Here is a 23,578-nt window from a genome sequence, read left to right as displayed (position 1 = left end):
GTTCCACCAGTTCATTGTTCTGTATACAGTCAGCATTGGGTGTGGAGAGACTGTGAGGGGCCACAGCAGTGGGCTCTGCCGTAGGGATGTGGAAAGGACAGTACAGGAGTGCCTTGCTATAGATCAGCTATTGGCAATACAACTCATGGTGAAGGTATGGACAGAAGGTGGGCTAAAGAAACTTGTGGGGCACAGGGCGCCTAGGCTTATGGAGCAGATACCATGGAGGGCACCTAGGCCACTTGCTATGCCTGTTTCCATTAAACCAACCAGCCCTACAAACAGCACCTAAAGACAAGGAATGAGAAGTGCAGTCATTTATTAAAAGCATAAAGAGAAAATAAGAAAATAATGACAAATCAGGAAATACAGGGGTGCCTTTATATACATACAGTGGATACCCCACCTACCCATCATGCTCATCTCACAAGCTTGCCTTAGAACGCCAACAAACTGCACATGGTTTGATTTTATTATTATTCCAAATGGCAATACCAAGGTATGGGACTACATGGCATAACAGAGAGGATTTTGCCTACTAGCAAAGTGGGATCATTTCTGGGCTGGCAACTCATGCCCAAGCTGTGTCCCCAGGCCGGATGTGGTGCAGCTCTCAGTGGGGGACAAGAGTCACAGAGGGCACTGAATGTTTGTGCCAAGTGTGCACTGGGCTTGCAGAGGGGAAGCCATCATGTTCAGTGTACCCCCAGTTTACCCCCAGTTTATTTCTCCCTACAAGGGACACCTAGCAATATCATTCACAGCAAATGGAAGGCTGAAAATTAATCATCGCTGCTGAAAAGCAATCTTTTATATACTGCAGGCTTATGATTTATTTAGCTGCCCTTTACAGACAGAGAAATGGCCCGCAGGGCATTCCTTACGGGTGCCAGCTACCCAACTTATATTGCTTCATGCAGACATCAATTAAAGGACTGTGGGTCTCCCTAGAACCACAACACCCCAAAACGTGAACTGGCGGCGGGAAGTGCCAGTCCTGATCAAAACAACCCAGGTGTTGCTAGTTTGCTCACCTCTACTGAACCAATGATTCTCCAAAAACTGATCAAAAAAATTGATCTATATACTCAGCTCTATAAACTAGAGAGAAGGGCACAGCCAAAGCAAACTATATGGCAGCTTCCACTCATGCGCACAAACCCACAGAGAAAATACACTGTGCAGGACATGGAACGTTCCTGTATAGTTTAGAGAGTAGAAAGGAAACATAAATTAAACGTATAAGCACAGTGCATTGCCTTTTAAGGAACAGACTGAAAGGAGAGATACATTGATTATAAGCCCCCAGAGCCAAGAAGGTCCCTAAGTTATTTCAGACCCATTCATCAAGCTGTGTGTACAGGAAACTAACAGGTTAATGCTTGCCTCACTCTTCCCATAACAGAACCACAAAACTTTAACCTATGGTGATAATGCAAAATTGTAGAAATGGAGGTGGCTCTCATTATCCATGGAGTGAATGGGTTCCCCACGAGAGAGGAGGAACCATCAGCATCATGTCCTTGTGTTGCTCAACCCGGAGCCCAGAGCCACTCATTCCCTCACCAGTAGCTGTGGGCTTGTTATGGAAATGTACTGGGAAAACCAGTAGGGCCTTGTTTCTTAGCAGATGTACATCTGGGGAGACAAAGCTAACAAAGTGGGAGAGATAGAGGAGCTAAGATTAACAGACAGGGCATTTGGGGGTTACCACTTTGCTGAATTCAAAAGTCTGAAAGAAAAATGATATTATATATACACACACATTTGGATTTTATTTTGCTGTTTTAGGGGTGCTGTACACAAGATGGAGCTTCAGCCAAATGTATACACCCCCCCCACAGCGTTGCCGAATGCCCATCCCCTGCATGTGTACAGCTGGTGCTGGCATATATTGGTGCTGTTTGTAAGTACATAAGGCAGGGCATGATAGGGATATAAAAGAGATTTTGTGTATTATTACAGGTAACTGAGAAAGGCACCCCCAAATATGTAGTATAGTGAATAGCTATAGTGAAAGTACTTTATTGTACTGTGCCCCCTTTTGTTATCCATTAGTTTCCGCCAGGCAAGTCTGATGCATCATGCCTGAGCACCCTTGGGTGTTAAAACCACTCCCACACAAGGCTGGGAAAGCTTTGCATGCATATGTGTAAGTTACTCATATCCCTTTATATTGCGTCAACTTGAATTGTATATAAACCAATCTATATTCCTGTGTGAGAGAAAGCACAGCCTTAGTTTATCCCAGAGTATACAAGCTGCATTAATGCCCGTGTTCTTGTGGGCAAGTGTGCGTACGCAGTTATATGAGTGGGGTGTTCTGTAAGTGCTCTGGGATCCTAGATACACACCAAATACCAGAGGTTAAATAAGTTGTGACTGGCAGCTAATAACCTAACTAACCAGCGCCCTGACTAGTATGCATATTAGCTGTATCCCATGCAAAGCGTTACTGTGGGACTGCAATACCCAGCTGAATAAAATGGCTGAAAACAGAGCCACTTATAAGCATCGCTTCTGTTGTTATTGAACTATAACTCCCCTAGAAGCTGTAGCTGAGAAACAGCCAGAGGACTGCTTAGAGCAAACATGTGGCTACAAACTGTCTGACTGCTTTAGCTGGAGAAATGGATAGTATCACTTTGGGTTGGATCTAGAACATTACATGTAATCTTTAAAGATACACCATATTCTGTTCTTCTTGGGTTTAACATTCCAGTTCTAGACTGGCCAACAAATTCTCTAAAGCCTCAAGCCGCTGATTGGCCTCCTCGATGGCGCTGTAGGTCTGCACGTTGCTTGTGATATGGAAACGGATGTCGTCGATAAGCGGGATGGAGTCTGTCTCCTGGCGTTCCTCCACCGCCTCGGCGTCCTCTCGCACGGCAGCAGCAAACTCCTCAGAATCCACCAGCTGTGGGGAGTGTTGGGAAATGACCATAAGTACCTCTCTAGCAGGGACTGCGCCATGAGAGATGGGGGCTTCTGGCACTTGCATGTCAGTTGTCAGGAACAGAACAAGGGACCCCTGTTACTGGTCTGTTTTTATTAGACCGCTCATGGGAAACCTGCAGCCCTCAGTGGGATGATGGGGGTTGTAGGTAAAGAAGATATTGAGCAATGCATGCTGGGCATGTAGTGACATTATTCAAAGGTTCAAGGTGGTGACAAAACCTTATACCTTTTGTAAGTGGTTAACTATAGAGTGGGGGGTTAATGGGGACACCATGTCTCAGGCATAGATGTAGGGAAGGCAATTACTTTCACTTTCCATTCAGCACTTCCTAGATGTTATTGCATTTATGTATCCTGTACCTGGGCATGGCATTCGGTGTCAGATTGTGAAGCATAAGCAAGTTAATAAAAGTGTTTACACAATGGCAGATTCCTGCTTGCTGTGATTGTGTACGGACAAAACTGAACTAAATAAGATTTATATATTTTATGTAGTGTAAAAGACATGTGCTCAAGTGACATGATAAAAAAAGGATTGGAATTATTTTTTAATTAATTCTTTAATTTTTGTCCCTGAACCCAAATCTAATTTACAGTCAGCCCATGGAATTAAGCTTTCCGCCCCTTTCTGTTTAGCAATATGGACCCCCCCCACTAAACATTAACTGTAACCAACTGCATGGAATCTGTTTTTGCCATTTGCTCACCTTCTCAATGATCCGGGCCATATATTCCGTACACTGATCCTCTAGTCGTGTCAGCTGGAAAAGCTTAGCGGTCTTCCAAATGCCGATGATGCTGTCCTCGTCCAGCATCTGGGCCAAGGTCTTTCCACACAAGCGCTTCAATCCAGGCAACAGATACATGTCCGCCACACACAGCACCTCATAGGCGTTATCTGGGGACAGCTGAGAAACAGACACAGGGGTTATAGAACTTAGTGATGGCGCCAGAGTGGTTAGGAGATATCTGATGTAGGTAGGTCCAGGAAGAAGTCAATTATATTGGCCAATAAAAGCATTCAGCTACCGAGCAATGATTGGGGGTATGAAAGACCTACTCCTGGCTCAAGTTCTCAAAGGCTTTACATATTCCGGGAGCGGGTCCATGAGTTTCTCCTGATTTGCTGCGCGAGGAGATATGTTCCAGCTGACATGTTTATGGGTTATTTCCCCAACCCTGTAGCACTCACTGATATAAAATAGCCATATAGGAGACAAATCTCCTATTCTTCCTTTCATCTTCCTGTTTATATGCAGGTTGAGAGAGTGACCCCATAGTACGTATAATACACATAGAATATTGCAATAGTAATTAGAAGGGCAACGGCACAACAAGCGAAAATGTCACCCCATTCACTTTGAATGGCAATGCCCTGAAGACACTGGTCTCTGACACTCACTCCTGTCATTTTTGGCTGATCGCCATTCAAAATGAACATGGGTTAGGTTTCAGCTTTTTTCCCACAATTTCCCAGCTTCTGAACTAAAATTTGTTAAGGAGCCCCACACAACAAAGAAACCCGTAATATACCTATCACTGTAATCTGTTCCTTCAAATTAGTATGAATAAATACCATTTTTATATGCTGAAATCCAGCTGCAAAACAGTTCTACTCTTTCTGCTTCATATGAAATCCTGGCAGGGGAGGAGGGACTAAAACACTGATGTTACAAATTGTAACAACTTCTTCACAGCTTACAGACAACATGCAGGAACTACATAACCCACAATGCATTGCACTGTGATGTTCCTTTCCTTACTGACATCACGTGTGCAGGGAATTGTGGGATTGGGAGGATACAGGCTGAAGGCTCAGGACAGTCGACTCCTGTTACATTTTATTTGAGTCACAAAGTAGCCAGCCAGACCAGCAGAGGAACAGGGGGCGGGGCTTAGGGAACTGATCCAAACAATATTATTACATTAAAAATCATGAAACTTTTCAAAAAGCTTAAGTTGTGTTTGGGTGGAGTTCCCCTTTAAAGTAAAACCCTCTCATGGAGACAAGGCAATGTGAGTGGCATGAGGCACCGGACGGAGTAAAATGGCTTTCCCTGTGTTCACTGTACACTGGGGGGGCTTTTCGGCTCTTATTATCCCGCCTCACCCTAACCGCTCCCGTTGTGCCGTTACAGCGCACTGGAACACCATGTGTTGCTAAGCAATAAAATGATTTGCTGCATAGGGAATGTATCTGCAGTTCATGTGCAGTTAGTGGCTTCAGATGAGAAACTCCACGGGGCACAGAAGGTGCTGCATTCGGGAAGCACTGAAGGAACCGGGGGCTCGCTGTTTAATCCTTGGGCACCACCTGCTGGTACAATTTAACCAAAAAGCACAAAATACGCTGTACAATTTCTCACCTGAAATCCATAACAGATTTTTAATGAAAAATGAATTCTGAGTATATGGAAGGCTTTTTTTAAATTGATAGCTGACTCCATACTAGGGCACTGCTGCCTGTACTTTCCATGTAGTGGGCAGATTATCCATTAGGACTGCAAGAAAATGATCATGACCCCCCCCCCCCCCCAAGTGCCTCCAAGGGCTAATAGCACTGCTGGTACTGTCTGGATTTTAGTGAGCGGGTAAACAGGCAAAACTGCCTATACCCCATCCCAATAATTTAGGGTGGCTTTCTCAGCCAGCTATAATACAGATAAAAGCATATAGATATATACACACAGTGTGCACTTGTACATAACGGTAAATTGATTTCTATAAACAATAACTCCAGATCCTAAATACATTATGCAGTGGAGGGCAGAACTAATGGCACCCAAAATACATTAAATACAGCGAGAAGAAGTGGGAACTACAGTATAGCCCCAAATACATTAAATAGAAAGGACAGTGGTTTCTGACAGCTCAGACTCCCTTTGGTTGTATAGTGTAAGTTGGAATTATTAGCCGGCATGTCAGTCTGAGTTATGTTAATCTTTTCGTGTGAAATTTTCAATATAAAACATAAAAACCCTTCCAAAAAGCAGATTTCCTGAAAGCTGGAAAGGATATTGTAGGCATCAAAACGAGTTCACAAACCATTTGCATTGCTAGCTCCACCTAGTGGTAGACATGAGAATTGCACCCAATAGGATTGTTTTGCCTCCAATAATCCTCCAATTATATCTTAGTTGGGATCAAGTACAAGTGCCATGGTCAGTCTGTCTGCTAAAATATATGTATGTATGTTTACCTTTATTTATATAGAACTACATGTATATGAGGCAGGGTGCATATATATTGCCACTCATTAAGATATACATGAGCTTACAATCTAAGTAGTCTTGGCACTTACAGACTAATGGCCTAACCATTATGCAACAGCAACAATATCTGCCCTGCGTTTTAAATGCTTACTATGGAACTACAACAACATAATAGTTAGCTCTGGGTTTCCAAATGATGAACGCATCATTACAGGTTCCATATATTACATGTGACTACGGTTAATTCATTTATTATAGAGACAAAGGCTCACCTCTGTGTCATCGCTATAAATATAATACAGGACGCGCATGAAGGTCTCCTCCGTGATGTTGTGCAGAGTGATTACTGGGATACTGGGCAGTGCCTGCAGCTCATGGCTCTCGCAAAAGTGATCTTCTAACAGGGCCTTGAAGTAATCGCTCCGGCCGCAAAAAAAAGACTGTGGGGAAAAGGAAGGTGCGAAAGATGGATTCTCTCTGGTTACAATACTGTATATAAGGGTGCTAGGAAGATGATGCTTAGATAATAGCATGCCTAACACTGAACCAAATGATTAAATGTAACCACTGAATGACTACTACAATCCCCCAAAGCAGCAGCAGCCCAGAATTTAATCCCCAGCAACTCATGAGCCTCCAGGAATTTTGTTTTATACATTATTATATATATTATACACACACACACACATTACTTACCTTGTGACAAAGAAAATTGTAACCAGCAATCTGGAAGCAGACATCAGGGTAACTGCTGAAATTATCTGTACTGTCAAATGGCAGCTCTCCGAAGCCCACCTTACAGAGAAAGAAGGGTAAATAGTCAAACTGGGAGCTCAGCCAGACAAAATTGTGACTTTATGACAAAGAAAGGGATGCACAGAACGGAACGGGGCCAGCACCAGAATTGCTGGGTTTTGCAGAGAGCTTTATTTTTCTAGTTTAGATGCAGCACCGCAGGCAGAATTTGGCCGCCACTTGGTCTCAGCACAGCAGGCAGTACAATGCATGAATATTACACCTTTCAGAGTGATGGATCAAACTGGCTCACATAAAGCTGCTGTTCCAAACACAGTTGGCTATGTTACATTTTAAATTGCCATGGTCTGAATTGGCTGAAGGCTGGTGTAACCCAGTAGAGGTTCTAACATCCTGACCTAATACTTAGGTCTCCTTTACACTAGCACAAGGACCCAACCTAATTCTATTCTTAATGTCAATATATTACACTCAAAATTTCCAAACGATTACAATAAAGGAAGACAAATAATAACATGTAGATGCATCTGTAGCACACTAAAAAGACGAATTCCCGTTTAAATGAGTGAAAATAAATGTTGTGCATGACTGTTTCAATAAACCCCTTATAGTGTGAGGGCAACAGGCTTCCAGTTTTATTTAAGCTGCAATCTATATAGGGGCAACAGCAAGAAAAACTAATCCAAATGCAGGACACGGTCAAGCTCTGGCCTCACTCAGGCTATTGATGGGCTGGCTGGGGGGCTGCAGATGGGAAACCTGCACAGGTCTGATTTCCAGGTCCCGCACCTGCTACTGGTAACCAGCATCCACAACTGGATTTACTCCATTAACCTGCTAACCACAATGAAACACAGAAGTTACATCTTTAGAAGGCAAGGGCTGTTACTTGTACATATTCAGAACAGAATGTCAGACCCAAGCTGTCAGTAATTCAGCCTGCACCCAAAAGCCCATCCATGGTACCCACTACCTTGCCCATACCCACAAATCACTGTGGGTAACTAGCCTGTACCTTCCCTAATATCACCAACATGCTGAAAGCTAAAGAGTGGCAAAAGCCACGTGAGGCATCTTACTGACAATAGCACCTGTCTGGGTTCAGAAAAAGAAGAACAGGCCCAATACCACTAAGGAATAGAACGTGGTATTTCCCATTTAAGAATCCTTGCCCAGGGACAGAATACAGAGTCCAAACAATGCCTAAAGCAAGTTGTGTACATACCCAGTTCATTCAAAGCACAAAAGGCTGGATGTTCATTGGCCAGCTGCTCCCTGTGATGCTAACCAGTACTTGTCCCTTCTGTTATGGACCAGAGGAAGCGGATGGACCATAACTGTGACCTACACATTTCTCTAATACAGATTTCTGTATTCAGTCACCAGGGAAAAACATTCTGTTCCCTTTTCATGAGCCAACAGGTTATATTTAGCAGCCAGGAGGCAGAGGCCGGCTGGGGCATGTTAACACATTAATAGCTCCTGCAGGCTGGACTCCCACAGAGGTAAAAGGCTTGCACTCTGTAATTGATGGAATCCCTCAGGAAGGGATAAATGGAATGTGTTTGTTTCTCATTTATTCTACAAATACAATTTCAAGCCATTCTTACAATGTGCTGGACATAATCAGTTGGCAGCATGAATGCTTGGTCTAAAACTGACAGCGACTGAGCCAACCACCCACACACGCAGCCAGCAATCCTCTATTGCCTCAGTGCCACCCTGAGATACTTGGCACAAATTTAACCCCTACACTGGCTTCTAAATCTTAGACCAAGATTTAATATTTAAAATTCAAATTAATGTGAAATATTTTATTTTATCACCTAGTGATAAACGCCAAGATAATGTAAAAAATCTACCAGATTTTTGGTGAAACTTGAAAGTGAGATTGGAAATCATTGCACAATGGCCCTACCATATTACCTCAACAGGTAACAACAGATACTTTCCTATATAAAAAAAAAAAGAAGAATTGTGTTTAACAATAAAAAGCGATGACAAAGTCACTGTTCTACTGTGAGGCTGAATGGTGGCTGGCCAATGGAAGTTTGCTTGCCTTCCTAGGGATCAATCAGTGGAGGGATTTAGGAAGGTTACACTTGACAAGGCAAATTATGTGTTATAGCAGGATGCCGCTAAACAGAGATTCCCAACTGTCCCTCGCCTGGCTCCCAAGCACAGCCCAGGTTTCATGGCCCCTGTCCCAAGGTAAACTTGTCCCCATTACAAAAGGTGTCACAGCTCCCCCCACCTCCCTTCTAGTGCTTCTGAGCTCTTCCTTTTGCCCCCACTTGTGACCTTACTGTGCTCGGCTTCCACCTCCAGCAGCCTCTATTTATAGATGGGACGGGTCAAGCGTGGGTCTCTTAAATAGCAGTGGATTGCTGGATCTGATTGGGTGCAGGTTGGGAGTGGGCAGGTTAGGGTCGAGTTTTTGCAACTGGCACATCACTGCTCCCTTCTTTTCCTTTTTCTCTTCTCTCTTAATTTTTGTATCTACTTTAATATGCAAAATTACAAATATAATTTATAAAAAAAAAAAAAAAAGGTACCATTTTTGTATCTGGTTTGATGTACAAAATTAAAAATAAAATGAATAATCAAGACACACCGCTGGCACAGGGGGAGCACAGCACAGAGGCCAGATAGGAAGATGGTTAATTGCATAGGATCCATTATCATTGGTGTCTGAACCTACCGCCATAAAACCAAGCACCGCATCAGTTTGAGTGTTGGATGAGTGCAGAGCACACCCTTAATGTGTCAGTCAGATGCATGTAACATGACCTGCAGTGCCATAATGAAGTCAGCATATGCAATCCCTTGTACTGTGTGCCACTGAGACACTACAGCTACTGTTAAGACATAGTTACATAGGGTTGAAAAGACCAGAGTCCATCAAGTTCAACCCATCCAAGTAAACCCAGCACACACAACCCATACCTACCAATCTATACACTCACATACATAAACTGTATATACAACCAGTAATACTAACTGTAGGTATTAGTATCACAATAGCCTTGGATATTCTGCTTGTTCAAGAACTCATCCAGGCCCCTCTTATAGGCAGTAACAGAATCTGCCATTACCCCATCTCTAGGAAGGGCATTCCCCAACCTCACTGCCCTCACCGTGAGGAACCCCCTACGCTGCTTCAAATGGAAGCTCCGTTCCTCTAATATAAAGGGGTGACCTCTGGTGCGTTGATTGTTTTTATGGGAAAAAAGAACATCCCCCTATCTGCCTATAATCCCCTCTAATGTACTTGTACAGAGTAATCATGTCCCCTCGCAAGCGCCTCTTTTCCAGCGAAAACAACCCCAACCTCGACAGTCTAACCTCATAGTTTAACCCTTCCATCCCCTTAACCAGTTTAGTTGCAGTCTCTGCACTCTCTACAGCTCATTAATATCCTTCTTAAGGACTGGAGCCCAAAACTGCACTGCATACTCAAGGTGAGGCCTTAAAACATACTTGTCTTCTCTTTCTCTTCACCCCCACCACCATCCCTTCTGATTGCTATTTATCAGCCTCTTCTGCTCTCCCCTTAAGAGGTACTTAGCAGTAAGCATATAGGGCTAAAGCAGCCAACAGGTTTCTGTGACAGAAAGTCAGACATTGACCGTGGTGGGGAGCAGAATAAGTATAACATAAAAGGAAAAGGGGAAAAAGAGAAGGAGGAGGCAATGTGCAAGCAGGAGAGAAAGAAGAAAAAAGAGCAAAGTACAGAAATTAGGAGGGGGCTGTAGTAGACACAAATTGAGAAAGTGGGGAGAGTAACAGAGTGCATAAAAAATAAGAGACAGGGTAAGAAGGAAAGCATTAGAGGGTAGAAGTGGAAAATGAGAATATTGAGCACTGTTGAAAGAGGAGAATGGGGAAGATAAAAAAAAAGTACACAGAAAGGGAGAGAAACAACAACAATAGAGAAAAATAGGAAACTGCATAAAAAAGGTTTATAGAATAGAGGCAAGATATAAGGGGCCAGAAAGTTTAGAATAAAGAGCTGACAGGAGAGTCATTCAGATAAGTTAGGGAGCACCGGTGGGTGTAGAAGCCACCGGACAGGACAGGGCTGCCTTGTAAATAATTATGAAAAAACAAGAAATTGCAATCAATTCTACCAATTTCAGCCCAAATAGCAAGATAATATATCAAGTTGCCAGTTACCATTTTAAGGCTTCTGATAGTTGTGAATCTTTTTCTCACCCGAATATCTTTTCTTTCTTACCTAATATGGCCTGCATTTATAAGGGAAACTGCAGTGGCCATATCACCTGTAGTCCAGAACATTTGGCAACTGATGAGCACAATTATGATTGATACATCCCATTCACTATTAGCTGAAAGCTCTACCAATCAGAAAATTATAAAAGAAAAACAAGGTGCATGCATCCTAACTCCTGAATAAAGAAAGGAGCAGTGCCATCACCATGGAGGAACCTTACCCGCAGCTCAGCTGGCAGGGCACAGTCTGCCAAAATTGCTAGATCCTCTTGTAGGTGGCCGTTCCCAGAGGGTTCCACACTTAGAACCTTTACACAAGTTCCAGGCTTGGAGGAGACTATATAGGCAAATGAAATGTAAATGTTAATGAACAAGGAACTTTCAAACAGATTATTAAAACTATCTCAGTACTTTTAAGATATCTAGAGCCCAGTCATAAATCATGGCCAGAGAGAAAACTAAAGCCCAAATGCACCACTGAACTGAGTTAAAATGGGGAAACAGAACAACATATATTACTGTAGGAGACAACATATGCACTTACAAATTCCTTTCAGAAGGAGTAGCAGCTCTCCTGAAGTGACCTGAATGATGCAATTCAAGGCAAAGAAAAAAAAAAACCCACTGCTCAAACTATATAAGTGTCACTTTAACCAAGCACCCTATAACCAGTTTGGTATCCACTCTGCCTGTTGCTGGGGGAAGCTCATAGTACACCCCCAGTTGGAATCTGGATTGCAAGCAGTGAAACAGCTCTGACCATCTGCCTCCAAGGCCCAAAGCCCAGTAGTCACATAGAGCTAGCTCAGTATCTCATGGGATTTTACTAGGAGGCTACAGCAGTCATTATAAATAGTCATTATAAAGTGAGAAATGTATAACAGAATGCTCAGAAATCGTAATGAATTTGAAGAGACACATACCAAACTCATAGACCTTTTTACACTTCTCCTCTAGATCATCAATGAGATCTTGCAGCCTACACTGCTTGGCCAGTCTCTTACAGTCTTCAACATGTTCCACATCAATATCCATGTGGCCTGCAAAGAAAAAAAAATAATTATGCCTAATATGATGATCCTTCAGGGCTTGGTAACACTGGCTACTCTGTAGCTGCAGCTTTGCTGCCTCATCTTTAACCTGCCCCCAAACTAATCGTATATATGCTAAATGCTTTGAAACACAATGTGCAACAACTAAATGGATTTAGTCAGGACACCTTCTCCACAACCTTTGCAGCTGAGAGGGCCCAGAGGGTACCAACCAAATACCCTCCTCCTGGTGCCCCCCTTGCCCACTACTCCTCCATCTGCTGAATTACAGAGACAGAGACCCTTCTTTGAGGGCAGCCTGGATACGGGGACCCATAACCTACAATGGCAATTCTATCTTATAATATCAAGAATTTTAACCTGAAATATAGAAGCAGAGAGCCTCCTTCACTGGGATAAAGCACAAATCACACAGAACGATATATCAGGCGAAGCTCTGGGTTCAGGATAATGGCCAATTGCTAGTGAAGTTGATGACTGGCTGTCATGCAAAGGAGAGAGGAGAGCACCCATCCAAGGATCATAACACACTCCACCTAACAGCCCAATTCAGGGTTGGCCATGATGCCCTCTACTAACACTATGTCCAAGGGCCATGCTGACTACACACTACCCAGTCAGGGTACACAGGAAGCAAACTCTGCAATGAGGACCCTCACACAAGGTGATCCAGTGTGGATGGACCCTAATCCACAACAGTTTTCCTACATTGTGATGCCTGCATGGTAACTTCAGGACACAATCTGGATGCACCCTGTTTGCAGCCTCTCAGAGGCTTAACCAGTTTATGGGTATAGACCCACCCAAGTTTAGGGAGTGGGTAGGTAGGGAACAAGGGTTAGTTGGAGAAATACATGTCAGTGTATTTCCACTTTATGTGTAGTCGAACCCTTACAAGGGGACCACCTCCCCCACAGTCAGATCCAATATCTTAACCCCATTACTCTTCGAAAAATAGCAAAATGGCTACAATCTCAATTCTTTTATTGAACATTCCAAATGTAAATGTTGCCTCCTATTTAACTGTATTAAAAGAATACCTCCAATAAACAGCTGTGGCTGGGGTGGACTTATCACTCAATACTCTTAGACCAAGTCATGGGGAAACTATCCTAGCTTCCACCCAGTCCAACCATCCTCATGGGAGATTTCAAAACAGTAATGGATCCATCACTCGAACTCCATCCAGGTCCACCTGGTCCCACTAATCTCTCCCAGTGGGCTTCAGCCATGCCCAACATTAACGCATGGATGTGGAAATATCCCGATAGTTGAGTTTTCTCTTGTTTATCAGTAACATGCTAGACACAGTCCCAGACTGATCTGGCATTAGTGACCACGGTTAGACCAGGTTACCTTTTTTACAAGCTTTATCAGATCATGTTTCGTCTTTCATATTTCATCAAAGCATTTGATAGAGTCCTGTTCGGGTCCAATTTATGAAACAAAAAATATACTACCAATGTCAACATAATCAGTGCTTATTATTAATATGCCATATTTATAGGTGCCCACATATTCAGAGCTGTACAGTAAAAATATATGACAACAGTATCCCTGTATGTGGCAGTCATTTGTGGGTATAGAAGATTAACAACTACAATAAGTATTTTCTGCACTTTAGCACTTACCTGTGTATAAATACTGCAGTATAGAACCAAAGGCAGCTGGATTTACCTGCAGCAGAGACAGACATGGGTGAGCCCTCTGTGTTTATATGAACAGGTTCAGTCTCTGCAGTGTTACTTAAAGTACAGATTTACTTCAGATATACTGTCACAATGTATTTCTAATGATCAAATTTAAATGTTACACACAAGTTTTATTTTCTGCCACCGTAGCGGCTCATTTTCTGTTTGCATCAATGAACCGCAGACTAACTGCTTGCTAAAAATAGATCTGATCACTAGCACTGATCAGCCTGGATGTTGTGAGTAGTCACCCTATCCCTCTGCCATCTTACCAGTGGGTGCTTCAGCCCGATGACATTCTTCCCCTTCCACTTGTTCTCAAACATTTCTGCAAAGTATGGACTGCGAGCACTGAGGACGCATCGGTGAGCTTGGAAGGATTCCCCATGTACAATAAACACTGTGTCGCTGTAAGAGCCTTGCTCCAGGAGTCTGCAAGGGGAAGGGTGGGAGACCAACTGACTTGCAATTCTACGCCATCAAAAGCAGCTAAGGAGGTATAACCTGTTACAAATTATTAATAAAAAGGCTCACACTGTGCCAACATCATCATGCAGCTATCAATTCAATGCAATTATATTATTTTCATTCCTAACAGACTAAAAATCACTGTGGATTGGGTAACATGAGCCTGAGTAGGCGTGCCCTAAAGTTCAGGCAAAGCAATGTGGTTGGGCAAGTCAGTCATTTTAAACTGAATTGTCTGCCCATTACTGAGAGAGTGGTACTTCAAGTAGTAACTTAAACTAACTGCAATGCCTTCACATATGTCTGACAAGGCTTCCTGCTGTTGTGTGAAGAAAAAAAGGGGAGTTAAATCTCTTGGGCAATTCCTGTTCCATTTGAAGGCTAAGGGCTCTGGCACACGGGGAAATTAGTCGCCCACGACAAATCTCCCTGTTCGCGGGCGACTAATCTCCCCGGATTGCCATCCCACCGGCGAAAATGTGTTTGCATCAGAAAAACTACTATAGATTACAGGGCACATACACATACCCCATGCAGTGTGCAAGAAAATCATTTCAATTGGCTTTTTTTTTATTATTATGTATATAGAGAACTATAGGATGAAAGCCCCTCTCATATCATACAGAACATTTTGCCAAGAAAAATCTTTTTAGGTACTGAGTGAACAGACACAGCCTTGATTCATTAAAAAAAAACTAGCCATATAAATCCAAGCCTGGCTGCTTAACTACACAGTCAAACACCATCAGGCCTCATCGCTGGTTATTCTGTAATACCTCTGTAGGAAGTCATCATAGTAATCCCTCTGCATGCACTTGGCAGTAATCTGTTTGTATTCCTTCAGCAGCCTACGGATGGTGTCACTTAGAGCCCCATACAGGCAGCGCTCCCCATCAAACGTGTTCACCTCACACTTGGCACCTAGAGGAGAATGTAGAGAAAAAAAAAAGATGGCTGGCAGAGACCTGCTAGTTTTCATTTAACTTAAGGTGGCCATACACGTAAAGATCCGCTCGCCTGGCGAGGCCACCAAGCGAGCGGATCTTCTCCCAATATCCCCCACCTACAGATGTGCGTTATCGGGGGAATTTAGGCTAATTCGGTCGTTTGGCCCTAGGGTCAAACAATCGAATTATAACGCCAGTAATTGGCGCAGTTCGTCCGGGGACCACATCAACGAGCCGATGCGGTCCCCGAACCGAGTGAATTTTTTAACCTGTCCAATCGATATCTGGCCAATTTCAGGCCAGGCCAGTCGTTGTTTCCCGTACAAGGGCCGATAAGCTGCCGAATCGGTCCAAGGGACAGATATCGGCAGCTACAATCGGGCCGTGTATGACCACCTTTACTGTATGCTATCCCAGGGGTATCAGGAAAACAGATAAAGTACAGGAAAAATAATAGCCAATGGCATTCCCTACACTTTTTCATGACAAGATGGCCAGGACACAGATTTTACATAAATATCAGTGCAATTAGTAGACTCCTTAGTGAATAAATATGGCCAGGTGTGAAAATTACCTGTGTGTAACTGTACAGATGCTGAAAATGAAATGACAGAAAAGGGAGTGGTAAGTGGGACTGGGAGTGGTGATTTTTTAGGCACCGCCCAGTGACTTTAAAGGAGAAGGAAAGGTAAAAACTAAGTAAGATATATCAGAAAGGTCTATGTAAATATAGCCATAAGCACTCACAGAAAAGCTATGAAAATTTTCTCCCCCCTCCCGACTCTGTATAATCTGAGCTACCAGCAGCTACAGCTGCTGCAGGAAGCTACAGGAGACCAAGCTAAAATTGCAGCTGCAATCTTAAACAAATGGAGAGAGCTTTACTCAGGTATGGTAAACTTTTTTTTTTTTTAGAGTCTGCACGCAAACACAAAGATACAACTACAATAATTACACAGCTTTTAAAAATATTCAGGACAGCGCAGGAGAATGTGCTTAAATGCCCCAGGCCATAGCGCTGAAATTCTCCTGAGGACAAGCTTGTGGCTGTAACAGATACCAAAGGTTTATCATTTCTTACTCTATCCTGTCAGTACAGGGGGCCTATAATGAGCAGATTTTGTTATTCTAGGCTGATACATAAGCAGATGCTGTTATTCTGCCCTCCTAGCAGGTCTGGACTGGGATTTAAATAGGCCCTAGCATTCCAAGTCTGGCATTAGCCGGAATCCACAGATTGCCAGACCGGGCCTGCCTCCTAGTATAAGCATCTTCCTTCTGCAGGCTGTGTGCCTCCATACTGTGCGTGTAGGGACCTTTAACTGGCAGACTCTGCTATACTAATTCTGTTGGTGCAGTAATCATTGATCTGCGCATCCTGTTATTCTATCCCATGACTGCAGGGATGTGCAGTTTATGATATTTAATTAAGTGGGTGAAGGGATTTCTAACTGGTAGCTCCCGTAATGATGCTGATCTATTATTATTTATATAGAGCTATTGCCACTGCAGTGCTGCTGCCAAGTAAGGGGGATACATATACAATTACATCTTACTGCAGGAGATACAGCATAGTGTTAATAAGACAGTAGGGAGAGGACGCTGCTCAAAAGAGCTTAGAAGCTAAACACAAAGTGGAGACAGCCAATGGTGGCAGCAGTGATTCCTCATCTTTTGTCTGCTTAGGGAACCTTATATTAATGAAAACAATATGTTTACATTCAGTTGGTCCCTCTTTATCAGAGTTTAAAAATCTGAGAATTCTCGGTTCAAGTCCCTGTGCGTTTCCCCATTCCCTACTGGCCAAATAAACGAGAATTTATAGCAGAATTACTTTTGGAATAAGCCCAATCTAACAACATTTAATGGAGGATTTTAGTTCGGTTTGGTTTTGGGGTGCTGTTACTTACCATTAGCTAAAAGGTAACGGACAAGTTCTTCATGTCCACAAAGACAGGCATAGTACCTTAGGAAGAAAAAGAAAAAGTATAAAAGCAGAAGATAGGAACATTATAAAAACATCGCTGAACAAATTTTTCAGTAAAAAGTATTATCCAATATTTCCAGTTCATAAAAAACCTTTTCATTTTGATAATAAGCTAATAGGGCTAATGCAGGGTTTCATAACCTGGGGACTTGATTTAAGTCTGGGGGCCAATTCACTGAGGCAGTTGGAATGAGGACCCCATCAAGGCCCTGATATGCTCCTTGTCCCAACAGGATTTTTAAATATGCACAATTGACATCTGCTTATTTTCTACAAGGTATTGGCCAGGTAGGCCTAAGGGCCCCATACACAGGCCAATAAGCTGCCAACATGGTCCATTGGAAGCTTTTATTGGCCTGCGTATGGCCACCTTTAGTTTGTTTTGAAGTACATCCAGGTTCCTGCATGCTGTCTGTAAGCTGTGGAGAAGTTGTTCCAATTTGTAACATTAGTGTTTCAGTCCCTCCTCCCCTGCTAGGATTTCAAATGACGCAGAAAGACAAGAACTGTTTTGCAGCTGATTTCAGCATATAAAAATTATATTTATTAATACTTTTTAAAGGAACAGATTACAGGGATAGGTATATTAGGGGTTTCTGTGTTGTGTGTGACTCTTTAACAAATTTGGTTCGGAAGCTGGAGTTTCCCTTTAAACATATCTCTTATGCATAAAGCCATTTAGCAAAGCTGCACATCTTACAAGGGTGTGCTGTCCCATTTATCACGCACATTCAGTTCCACGTCTCTCTGCTCCACAAGGTGTCTGCAGATAAAATAAAACACATAGTTAATGCTGCCCTCTGCAGTATCTGTCTCAGCAATAGAATCGGCTGCCTAGAGCCACTGTCAGAAAGGATGCAGGAGCAGGCAAAGTGGAGGAATGTTCTGCATGTGGCACCCAGGGTGCTAGGTATCTTGTGTCACCAGCTGCCAGATAGCAGCACGCCTGGCTGGGCTCCAAATGGGCAGGGTCAGGGGGGGAGAAAAGTTTGTAAACATAAGAGGAAAAACAATAAAACAGTCTGAAACTACAATCATTTTCACTTCCAACAACACAGGACAATTCCCATGGCCTAGCTGCATCTCATAGCCAGCAATTTACAAAGAAAAGAAATACAGGTATAGGACCTATTATCCAGAATGCTCGGGACCAAGGGTATTCCGGATAAGGGGTTTTTCCGTAATTTGGATCTCCATACCTTAAGTCTACTAAAAATTCAATAAAATATTAATTAAACTCAACAGGATTGTTTTGCATCCAATAAGGATTAATTATATCTTAATTGGGATCAATTACAAGGTACTGTTTTATTATTACAGAGAAAAAGAAAATCAGTTTTAAAATTCTGAATTATTTGATTAAAATGGAGTCTATGGGAGACAGGCTTTCCGTAATTCGGAGCTTTCTGGATAACGGGTTTCCGGATAAGGGATCCCATACCTGTACTATTTTTTTTCCTCTATTTCAGCAAGAGGATGAGCCTCATTTGCCTTTTTTAAAAATAAACATTTTCCCCAATAAAGACAGATTTTTGTTTCAAATGCGTAGGGCATTTCTAACTATGTAATGCATTGTTAATTAACTATTTTTGTACTTTGCATATAAATTTGTTTGCACAATCCTCTTTTCTTGATATGTTGTGCAGGTATGGGATCCCTTATTCAGAAACTTGTTATCCAAAAAGTTCCGAATTACGGACTCCATTTTAAGCAAATAACTAATTTTTAAAAATCCTATTGGGTTTATTTAATATTTAAATGATTTTTAGCAGACTTAAGTTATGGAGATCCAAATTATGAAAAGATCCCTTATCCGGAAAACCCTTGGTCCCGAGCATTCTGGATAACAGGTCCCATACCTGTATATAAAATGTGTATTTGAAATTGCTAAATGGGATTTCTCCTGAGGGCTAGCACCCCACTGAGTTTATACCTGGGTGTCCGGCTCTCCATTTCCAGTTTGGGCATCATTTACAATTATTGGGTACTGCCCTTACTTGTTTAAATGTGTGTGTTTAAATGCCATATACTAGGGCTTGTTTCTTTCTGCCCCACATGTAGCTGGTGGGTACACTATGCCCATGCCATGGGCATCTGATCCTATTATGATGCAGATGCAACTTGTGCATTATTTAAAAACAGTGACTTTCATTGAATGCAAAAATGCTCCGATTCTGGGGGGTAGAGTGCGTTTTGGGGCTGAAATGGCTCCATGCAGAGGTTCCAGCCGCAGGCACATGAAAAGGCTGTTCGGAGTGTAGGGTCTGATTCTCAGCCCCCAATATGTGGCTACCAATGCTCATTATTTCCATGGAGACTACTAAAAGAGAGCTAACTGGTTGCTCGGATGTACTGGAGAATGGCTGCCGGGGAGGAGCAGCGCTGAGGTTGACTGGAGATGTTCTGTATCTGTGACTCTGCATACATTCCTTTATTTATGGTGATGGCACATGGGGAGACAAAGTTTTCCCACCGAAAATAATGTAAAACGGTGGTGGGAAAACATACAAGTTGCTTTCTGAAGTTGCCCTACAAATAGGGTATATTTTACCTTGGAGCCGGTGCTAATGTGGTTAGGGATACAGCTAAGGCCAACGCTCTGTGGTAATTGCATAGAACAAGGTTATAAAGGAGATCACTCATTCCCCCGTTGCTTATTGATTAGTGCGAGACTGCATTAAGCATCTATGGGTGTCTAAAAATGTAGCCCCTGTGACTACAAGTAGGAGACTCGGCAGCCATGCACCTCATCTGAGCTCAAGTACACAGACAGTATAGATCAGTGCTCAGATGGATTCATTTTATCTGTATGAAGCATACAAATCCGGCTGACTACTTTGACACTAAAATAAATGTAACAGTAGTCACCTGTCCTCAGCCTGCCTTCAGCCTGCATCCTCCCAATCCCACAATTCCCTGCACACGTGATGTCAATAAGGAAAGGAACATTACGGTGCAATGCATTGTGGGTTATGTAGTTCCTGCATGCTGTCTGTAAGCTGTGTGAAGTTATTACAATTTGTAACATCAATGTTTTAGTCCCTCCTCCCCGCCAGGGTTTCAAATACTGCAGAAACAGAAGAACTGTTTTGCAGCTGTATTTCAGCATATAAAAATGCTATTTATTCATACTATTTAAAGGAGCAGATTCCACGTTGTGTGGGGCTCTTTAACAAATTTTGGTTTGGGAACCCAAATAAATGGGCAAACGTAACATCAAGAATGTGCTCTGGTCTTTCCATTTGTGATTTAGCTGGCAGAGGCAAATCAGGCTCAGCCACATGTTTAACATCAGCGTACTCCTCACAACTATCAATTAGCACCATGTATGGTTGGCTCTTCATACAGAACACTGGGCAAATAAAGTAGGCTTTCATTAACCCAGTACTGTACAGCAACAAACCAGATAATGGTTTTCATCTCGCTGTATTTACACTAAAATTATACTAAAATGTTGCATTAGACTAAAACATTGACAGGCTGTTATGGCTTAAATGAGAATAAAATATAAAATCGCCAGGGGGTGGTGCCACTTTGTTGCTCATAGGGCCTCAAAATTATCCCGAGCTGTTGACTTGTAGGTTGGACTGCTCTCAGTAAGCTCTACCTAACATCTCTAGGCCAAGCTTTTCTTTTTCATCTTCTTTCACTCCTTATATCATGCTTATCTCAGCGTGCTCTTCTTTCCTTCATACTCTCTGTTCTAGTTAGGCTAGCCTGCTCTCAGACAACTCTATGTTCATCTCTAGGACACAATCCTGTAAGTGAGCACTCTCTCCTAGGCCTGGTTCAGGCACTTGTGGTGTGTTTTAGGCCAGCATGCTCTTAGTCAGGGATGCCCAACCTTTCTTACTCGTGAGCCACAGTCAAATGTAAGCTCTTTTGGGCAGGGCCCTCTTCACCTCTTGTATCGGTTATTGATTGCTTTATATGTTACTCTGTATGTCCAATGTATGTAACCCACTTATTGTACAGCGCTGCGGAATATGTTGGCGCTTTATAAATAAATGTTAATGTAATGTAAAATGTAAAAAGACTTGGAGAGCAACACAAGCACCATAAAAGTTCATGGAGGAGCCAAATAAGGGCTGTGATTGGCTATTAGGCAGCCTCTATGCACACTATCAGCTTTTTTTGTAGGAAATCTTGTTTTTATTCAACCAAAACTTGCCCCCAAGTCAGGAATTCAAAAATAACTCCCTGGTTTGGGGGCACTGAGAGCAACATCCAAGGGGTTGGGGAGCAACATGTTGCCCCCGAGCCACTGGTTGGGGATCACTGCTCTTAGTAAACTCTCTTTCCATCTCTAGGACACAGTCTTGTATGTGAGCCTTCCCAGACCTTACTGAGGCACACCATTAATAAGCAGGGATGCTCTTGAAATGGTTTCCTTGCCCCTTACTTGCATTACTAAGTGAGCTCCCTCTTACGCTGACATGAAGTCAGGCTCTCAAGAACCTTTCCAATGGGCTCTCCTTCCCACCCTAAATCCCTGGAAAAGAAAAGAAAACTTCCTTTTTTGACACTACCCCATGCCCCATCTCTTGGGATGTTACAGCCAATAAGCTCTGCAAGCTGCCTATAACTGCAAGTTCCGAGCAAGCTGTCTATAGCCGGGCAAGTTCCGGGCAAGCTGTCTATAGCCAGGCAAGTTCCGGGCACGCTGTCTATAGCCAGCCAAGTTCCGGGCAAGCTGTCTATAGCCAGGCAAGTTCCGGGCACGCTGTCTATAGCCAGCCAAGTTCCGGGCAAGCTGTCTATAGCCAGCCAAGTTCCGGGCAAGCTGTCTATAGCCAGCCAAGTTCCGGGCAAGCTGTCTATAGCCAGCCAAGTTCCGGGCAAGCTGTCTATAGCCAGCCAAGTTCCGGGCACGCTGTCTATAGCCAGCCAAGTTCCGGGCACGCTGTCTATAGCCGGGCAAGTTCCGGGCACGCTGTCTATAGCCGGGCAAGTTCCGGGCACGCTGTCTATAGCCGGGCAAGTTCCGGGCACGCTGTCTATAGCCGGGCAAGTTCCGGGCACGCTGTCTATAGCCGGGCAAGTTCCGGGCACGCTGTCTATAGCCGGGCAAGTTGCTGTTATGCACTGGGCCTCCTTCCTTCACACTGGCCTAAGCAACTGGATCCTCTTGCCAACTACTCCAGAAACTCCAGAAGGTTGCCCGCCTGTCCCACATACAGTCCATACAAGAGGCTGGGACAGCACTGGGAAGGAGGGTGGTTTATAGGAAGAGCTTGGGGGGGACTGTGCTATTTAATGCTATATTTTAGTATACAGAATAGACTGAGCATATCTAGTGGGTGTGACTACAAAGTTGGGCTCAGACTAAACAAAATTGTTGTTGGTGCATGAAGCTGCTGAAAGCTCCAGGCCCACTGGGCCCTTAATCCAACACTTGTAAGATAAATGCAATTACATCCACCTCTTACCCAAATACACTGAGCTACTAGTAGCAGCTACTTGTCGTGGCTACTAAAATAGACAATGCTGATTATTCACTGATAACTGTCTGTGTGTGTTTTAGCAGAGGCAATTCTCAGTATTGTCTATGGGAGGGGATTTTCTGGAGTTTAGTAGCCATGAAAAAGTAGCAGCTCTGTGTGTCTTCACCCTAACGGCAAATACACACGCAGCAACTCATCAAGTACTGGGGAGGGCTCTCTTGTACACCCCAGGTGTCCCAGTCCAACACTGTATAAGTGTGGGTGGGGGTTGAAAACTGATGCACATTGAGTCACAGGGTCACAAGGCGAGTAGGCCCAAATCAAGTAGCCACACACCTGCACTCCACACCTGGGGAATCTATGGATTGTTACTAGTAGCTGGGCCCCCAACTAATAACATATTTCCCTCTGCCTGCCTGCTCTGTGCCCCCAAGCCTTGTCCAACCCAGGGCCTTGCAGTTGTTTATCCACAACCCTTAGCGTTCCCCGGGCCCAAAGGCACGCTGGGAGTTGTAGTCCAATACCCCGGAGAGGCAGCAGCAAGTTCCCTAACCCTGTCCCAGACCAATTACCTATGTCCTCCCCCAGGCTTAGCTGCTCACCGCACTCTGAAGATGTCTCCCTTCCTGCAGCTGCTGAACAGGTCGCTGGTGTCCATTGGCCCGGGCCCGGCGCTGGGCGGAAGGAGCGGCTCATTGACCCGGCGGGTTCGGTGCGCAGCGAGCGGAAGCGCCTGTGACAGGCTGCAGCGGAGGGACAGGAGTTTGGGCCCAGACAAGGGAGCTCTCAGCGCCGACTGGAAAAACAGCTGAGCCCGATGCTGACAGTCC

General features: G+C 43.6%; 1 protein-coding gene across 2 annotated transcripts; it reads right to left on the bottom strand.

Moving 5' to 3' along the window:
- Positions 1–302: 302 nt before the first annotated feature.
- On the bottom strand, positions 303–23,533 carry abtb1 (ankyrin repeat and BTB (POZ) domain containing 1). Of its 2 annotated transcripts, none has more exon segments than NM_001102739.1 (12): positions 303–2,917; positions 3,666–3,866; positions 6,443–6,610; positions 6,867–6,965; positions 11,381–11,496; positions 12,083–12,199; positions 13,843–13,888; positions 14,175–14,334; positions 15,147–15,291; positions 17,228–17,283; positions 18,005–18,067; positions 23,351–23,533. In NM_001102739.1, coding segments are annotated over 12 exon segments (1,434 nt in total). In that variant the 5' UTR covers positions 23,407–23,533; the 3' UTR covers positions 303–2,710.
- Between the last annotated feature and the right edge of the window lie 45 nt (positions 23,534–23,578).

Source organism: Xenopus tropicalis, chromosome 4 (genome assembly GCF_000004195.4).
Source record: "Xenopus tropicalis strain Nigerian chromosome 4, UCB_Xtro_10.0, whole genome shotgun sequence".
Lineage (NCBI taxonomy): Eukaryota > Metazoa > Chordata > Amphibia > Anura > Pipidae > Xenopus > Xenopus tropicalis.
This window is presented reverse-complemented; position numbering and strand designations above follow the sequence as displayed.

Coding starts and splice junctions, on each gene's coding strand:
- abtb1 (XM_012960454.3), bottom strand. CDS start 15,181: ATGCAGAGGGATTACTATGATGACTTCCTACAGAG. Junction 12,200..13,842: donor ACTGCAGTATTTATACACAG/GTAAGTGCTAAA, acceptor TTTTCTTTGCAG/GCCACATGGATATTGATGTG. Junction 11,497..12,082: donor TAAAAAGGTCTATGAGTTTG/GTATGTGTCTCT, acceptor TTGCCTATATAG/TCTCCTCCAAGCCTGGAACT.